Source organism: Antrostomus carolinensis, unplaced genomic scaffold (genome assembly GCF_000700745.2).
Source record: "Antrostomus carolinensis isolate BGI_N321 unplaced genomic scaffold, ASM70074v2 scaffold27426, whole genome shotgun sequence".
Classification (NCBI taxonomy): Eukaryota; Metazoa; Chordata; class Aves; order Caprimulgiformes; family Caprimulgidae; genus Antrostomus; species Antrostomus carolinensis.
Window position 1 is genome coordinate 1 of NW_010324357.1, and position 6,515 is coordinate 6,515.

Below are 6,515 nucleotides of genomic sequence, written 5' to 3' on the forward strand. Positions count from 1 at the left end.
TCCGCCCACAGAGCTCGCGGCACCGCCCCGCCGGCCCAGCCCCGCCGCCACCGGCCGCCGGGCCTTGCAGCCGCCCTGGCTCAGCGGTGAGGGCGCTTCAGCGACAGGAAACCTTCTGGGTTAAAATGGGACGGGAAGGAGGAAAAAAAAGGGGGAGAAAAGGAAAGAAAAAAGGGAGGTGGGCAATAAAGGAGAAAAGGGAATAAAAAGGGGGAGGGTGGAAGGGAGAAAACGGAAAAAAGGAAGAAAAAGGGAAAAAGGATGAAAGAAAAAAAAAGAAAAAAGGAAAGAAGAAAAAGAAATAAAAAAGACAAAAGGGAAAGACAAAAGAAAAGAAAAAAGGAAAGAAAAATAAAAGAAGGAAAAGAGAAAAGTAAAAAGGAAAAGGAAAAATGAAAGAAAAGAGGGAAAAAAAGGGGAAAGGGAAAAAAAGGGGAAAGGGAAAAAAAGGGGAAAGGGAAAAAAAGGGGAAAGGGAAAAAAAGGGGAAAGGGAAAAAAAGGGGAAAGGGAAAAAAAGGGGAAAGGGAAAAAAAGGGGAAAGGGAAAAAAAGGGGAAAGGGAAAAAAAGGGGAAAGGGAAAAAAAGGGGAAAGGGAAAAAAAGGGGAAAGGGAAAAAAAGGGGAAAGGGAAAAAAAGGGGAAAGGGAAAAAAAGGGGAAAGGGAAAAAAAGGGGAAAGGGAAAAAAAGGGGAAAGGGAAAAAAAGGGGAAAGGGAAAAAAAGGGGAAAGGGAAAAAAAGGGGAAAGGGAAAAAAAGGGGAAAGGGAAAAAAAGGGGAAAGGGAAAAAAAGGGGAAAGGGAAAAAAAGGGGAAAGGGAAAAAAAGGGGAAAGTAAAAGAGGGGAAAGTGAGAAAAAGGGGGGAAGGGGAAAAGGGAAAAAGAAGAGGAAAAATTTAAAAAGAAAAAAGGAAAATAGTGAAGGAAAAAAAAAAAGAGAAAAATTAAAGAGAGGAAAGGGCGTTGTAAGCATCCTGGAAAGATGTAACAAACAGCAAGCTCTGCCCGTGGGCAGCTGTTGGGCTCAAACTGCCTGGCAGCTGCTGCTTCCCCCCCCACCCCGGCACTGTTCACCACCATAAATGAGTCACTTCACTTTTTGGCAGGGGTTTGCCAGCCATCAGAGTTTGCTGCCCTGTTAAAAAGCTGATGGGATGAAGCTCACAGCCTCAAGTGATCGCTCTGAACAGAGGGACAACCAGCCACATATGTGCTTGAGTCTCAATCAAAGCCTCAGCGCGGTCACAGAAAAGACTCGTGCTGATCTCTTCTCTCTGGCAACCAACGCCAGGACCAGGGGAAATGGCAGGAAGATGTGGCAGGGGGTTGGACGTTAGGAAAAGGTTCTTGAGTCAGAGGGTGGTGGGGCACTGGAACAGGCTCCCCAGGGAGGTGCTCATGGCACCAAGCCTGACAAGATTCCAGCAGCATTTGGCCAACATGTGCCCTCAAGGACATGGGCTGAATCCTGGGATTGTCCTGTGCAGGGACAGGAGCTGGACTCCATGATCCATGTGGGTCCCTTCCAGCTCACAACATTCGACGGTGCTCTGAATGTGAATACCTCTTGCTATTGAGTGAAATGTGTGTTTCACCTTACACACGCTATGTATTTGAAAGTACATACAGGCTACAAAACAGATACAGTTCTTTGAGAAAAGATGATGGGAGGTAAGATAGTTCCCCTCCAAAATCCTACTACCTTGCCACACTTTTCGAAAGATCTCACCGCTACCCAGCGGCAGCTGGGTCATTGTTCATACAAACACTTCTCTCTGAAGTCACCTCAGTTCACACCGGCTTTACTAGGTGTACTATTGTAACTCTCAGCAGTCTCATTCCATTCCTCATGTATATAATTGCTTTGTCAACTTCATGTCAAGATAAAAATAGGGCCTGAAAATTTATGCCCAGAAGACAGACATCATTTAGAGCTACAATGAGATGTTAGGCTAGAAACACCCAGTAGCCTCAGCTAATGAGGTGTCACTGCAGCGCTGACAGCTTTGTAAAGACACACGAGGTTTTTTCTACCCTTCATCACGGAGCTCTGACTGCAGTGTCACTGTCCAGCACATTTTTGCTGCAGACCATGAATTTATGCCTCTGCATCTGGTTATTTTCAAAGGCCTCTTATGTCAAGAGAAAAACTGAGCCTGCAGAACGGCTCATTTCCAGCAGGTTGTACAATACTTGCCGATTTTCCCTTCTCCACTCACTTGGTTTGAGGCCACAGTTTCACAGAGGCACAGCCCATTGCTGCTGAGACACAGTTCTGTCCTCACCAGGGACTGCCCCTCCGCTGCAGCCATTTCCTGCTGTAGTGTCAGGTCAGGAAATTAATCTTCATTAGAATTAACCTAGGCAGAAAGGGAAAACAAATCTGTTTTGACTGCTTGTTTGTATAACCCAAATACGTGGCTTGGGAGGGAAAGGATGGAGCAAAATTTGGCACAAGGGCCAGAGCAGCAGAGCTGTCAGCCTGCAAAACTGCAGCCACAGGTTTAGATCCCCTTGCACGCGCTTGCCTGGTTCTTTCCCAGACAGAACTGCCTTACCGAATAATCAACACCACTTTACTTGTGCTTACCTTTATTGCCTTCATTTCTCCCCTTCCACCCTTGTGGGAGGCGGCGAAGCAGCAATACACCCAGGCTGTGAAGGTCTCTCACGGCATGTCCATCCCTGCAGCGTCCCTGCCACGCTGCTACACAGCCCCTAAGATTACCCCACGAAAGCAAGCGCAGCTTATTTGAGAGACCTTCTTTAACGAGTTTTAAACGGACTGTTAAATACAAAGTGAGCTAACTTTATAGCTACACGACCTGCAGCAGAGATGAAGGACAAACCTCAGAGCTCCTCTTCCATTTCACTGATGCATACAGAAGTTACCATGCTTTGGGACAGGCACTATTCTAAACAGAAAACAGAGATGACATTCCAAAAACGAGCAAAAGCTAAACTAGCAAAGAGGCACAGGGAACTGAAACTCCTTCTCAAAGAATGAGGACAGGTCACCTTTGCAGAATCAGAAACATCTTGCTTCAAAAATGAATCATTAAGCATTTAAAAACTTTTCGCTATTGAGGGCTTTGGCAGGAGCAGCAAGTTCAAGAGCGCCTGTCTCCCAGAACCCACCTCCACGGAAGCCAGCTAACCAGCACCGCTTTCAGCAGAAACACTTCTGAGGAACCTGCTTTTACAAATGTGACAAATGACACGAGCAAGTGCTGTGGCTGCACTCCCCCCCTGCCCTTTCCCCAGCAAAATTCCTGACCAGAAATACAGCAACAGAATCCCTTGTGCCAGCACACCAAGGAAACCCACCTGGGCTGAGTTGCAGAGGAAACCACAGTGTGCTGTTGTGCATTATTTATTCTAAGCACTCTGAGGTCTGATCAGAAGAGATAAAGAATACTTCAGATTTAGAATTTAAAACAAATTCAGTACATGTTATTATATAAACTTTTATTTACATAAGGCATCAAAATTGCCCTTTTTAAAAAAAGGGTCATTTTCCCTTTTACCAATACTTTGGTGAAAGAAATGTCACATTTAGTAGACTAATATTCACTGGTATACTTGTTCTGAACAAGCAGGTACAATCCAACATACAAGATGAAAAACCAAATGCAAAAGATCTAAGCACACTATTAATCACTCTGTAGAACAAAGAATTAAGGCTTGTTTGCATCACAATGATGATCAATCATGCATCATTTATTCCCACAAAGAATAAAGTTCATTTCCAACTGGAGCAGGAACAGCAAAAGAAGTAGTCTAGCATAATCCCCATATTGTCTACATCAAAAAAACAATTTGGCATCTTAGAAATTAGACTGAAAAGTAAAGGGAAAAGGGAAAGAGAGAGGAAAATAGAAAATGGCCCTTGCTTCAGAATGCTTTAGAAGCATTTCCAGTGTCCGTTTGCAGGAACCCTTCAGTTTAAAAAGGAAAAAAAAAAAGGACTTTCAAGGACTGATCTAGAAACATTTGCAGAAAGAGTGAAGTTGTGGTTCCACCAATCATGAATATGAAACATGTAGAGAAAATACATGGTCTGGAATAATGAATTCCACACAGAGATCCCCAAGTAAATGGCCTATGTACATTAAGCTGAGTCTGTTTAATAGGTCTGATTTATAAAAACGGTAAACCTGTATTATTTTTCGGCCTGATTTCATAATTCCTGAGTTTTAGATCACTGCTGAGCCACAGCAGACAAAACTCTTGAATGATGTAGTGAAAAGTTTTGCAAATCACTTTCCACATGAGCACGCATTTGGCCAGCAACTTTCAATCATCAATAAACGTCAGTCTTCCGGGTCCTTCATTTTTCATCCACCGCCGATACCTCTTCCATCGGGGATCCATAGCCATCTTCTTCTTTAACTCCTCCTCCTGTTCTCGTTTATAGACCTGACAGACAGACAAAAGCTTTAAATAAGGCTGAAGAACCAGCTTAAGTGGACCTCATGGGGGATGTAAGTCGTCGTGGGGGATGTAAGTGAACCTCATTCACAGTCCATTCACCAGCTTACTGTTTTCACAGAAGATTGAATTGCAACACAGACATGAACCCTGGCCAACACCACGGCAGGAGGATCTCCAGCTGAGGGGCCTGCTCCCTGTACTTGAGAAGCTCTGCATTTCTGCTGAGAGCAGCACTACCTCCTTGTAAGACGGTGCTGCAAGCTCCAAAACTTGTTTTGCTAAAGAACTAGATGCTCATGCATTCAACAAAATAAAATACACAGTGAAGAGCTGCTAATGCTCAGAAAGCTGAATTTTGAGTCCCTTCTCAGCACACACACTGTTCAGTGCAGTTATTTAGTGCCTCACTTTAGTTGTTTTCCCATTTCAAAGTCATTGCCTACAGAGAGAATACTGCTATATAACTTTTTTTTCCTAATAAAGTTTCTCAACTAAGTTAATATCTGTGCATTAAGCACTGGCAGTACCAAATTATAAATAATTACATCCTGTCAAGTAATGGCGTCATTGTAATGAAATCTACAGTGATCAGCAAAGTCAAAGATCTTAAAAAAAAAAGTGACAGCACCAGCATTTTTATTCTGGAAGGCAGTTTATGCAGATACAGCCAGTGTAAATCTCAACACCATAAAGGTTTGTGTCACCTCAGTGTCATCTGACTTCTTCCAGGAAGGGAATCAAATTTAAGAACCTGCTATGCATCAACAAGATTTTTAAAATATTATAGATGGCTTTATAAATACACAAGCTCAATGTTCAGAGATCATACAGGAATTATTAGGAAAGTAAAAAGGGGGGGAGGTGGAATTGTGGACCTGCATGATGTAACGTGTATTGAATTCTTGTTTCTTCCCCTCCTGAAAGGACACTGGGAAACTGAACAGTCTGCAGACAGGCATCTCCATGATAGGCATCAGTGAGCCCTTGTGGCCAAGGCGGCCAGCAGTATCCTGGGGAACATTCAGAAGAGTGTGACCAGTAGGTCAAGAGAGGTTCTCCTCCCCCTCTACTCTGCCCTGGTGAGGCCACCTCTGGAGTACTGTGTCCAGTTCTGGGCTCCTCAGTTCAAGAGGGACAGGGATCTTCTGGAGAGTCCAGCAGAGGCCACAAAGATGATGAGGGGCCTGGAGCATCTGCCTTACACGGAAAGACTGAGAGAGCTGGGGCTGTTTAGTCTGGAGAAGAGAAGACTGAAAGGGGACCTTATCAATGCTTATAAATATCTAAAGGGTGGGTGTCAGGATGGGGCCAGACTCTTTTCAGTGGTGGCCAGTGACAGGACAAGGGGCAATGGGCACAAGCTGGAACACAGGAGGTTCCACTTAAACATGAGGAAAAACGTCTTCACTGTGAGGGAGCACTGGAACAGGCTGCCCAGAGAGGGTGTGGAGTCTCCTTCTCTGGAGATGTTCAAAACCCACCTGGATACAGTCCTGTGCAGCTTGCTCTAGGTGAACCTGCTTTAGCAGGAGGGTTGGACTACATGATCTCCAGAGGTCCCTTCCAACCCCTACTGTTCCATCATTCTGTGATCTCTAACGATCAAAGACCAGAGAAGTTTTGGGGGAGAAACACCAAACCATATTTTTCAGCCTAGAAAAGACCTGACTAAGTTTCAAGTAGTATATCAGAGTGGTACAGAGGAGCACAGGTAGCACGAGAGAAAAAGAATAAAGCATGATTGTTCTCCATTTCCAATAATACAAGGACCAGCAGGCATCTAGCTGGTTTAAAAATAAAATTTTTCTACATGTACTGCTGAACTCACGACCAGACTGCACAGCAGACACTGAAAGTTCTAATGCATTCCAGGAGTGACCAGAAAAGTTTATTAAAAGAAAAACTCATTAAAGCCATTACCTACAAGGACAGAATTTCCTTTTCAGGAAGTCCCAAAGCTGGAAATGGTAATGGATAAATATTGCTATATCTATATAGGTGCAACTTCCATGCATTCCTCACCAAAAATCAACTGCTGGCCACCACAGGAGATGAGACTGTGCCAAAGAGACTTCTCTTCCGGCA

General features: G+C 44.1%; 1 protein-coding gene across 1 annotated transcript in view; it reads right to left on the bottom strand.

Annotated features, from left to right (window-relative positions):
* Positions 1–3,701: 3,701 nt before the first annotated feature.
* Positions 3,702–6,515, bottom strand: part of DNAJC25 (DnaJ heat shock protein family (Hsp40) member C25) — a 6,375-nt gene continuing 3,561 nt past the window's right edge. The window contains exon 3 of the mRNA XM_010170925.2: positions 3,702–4,415. Coding sequence (XP_010169227.2) covers positions 4,293–4,415 — 123 coding nt within the window. The 3' untranslated portion in view covers positions 3,702–4,292. The remainder of the gene's footprint in view (positions 4,416–6,515) is intronic.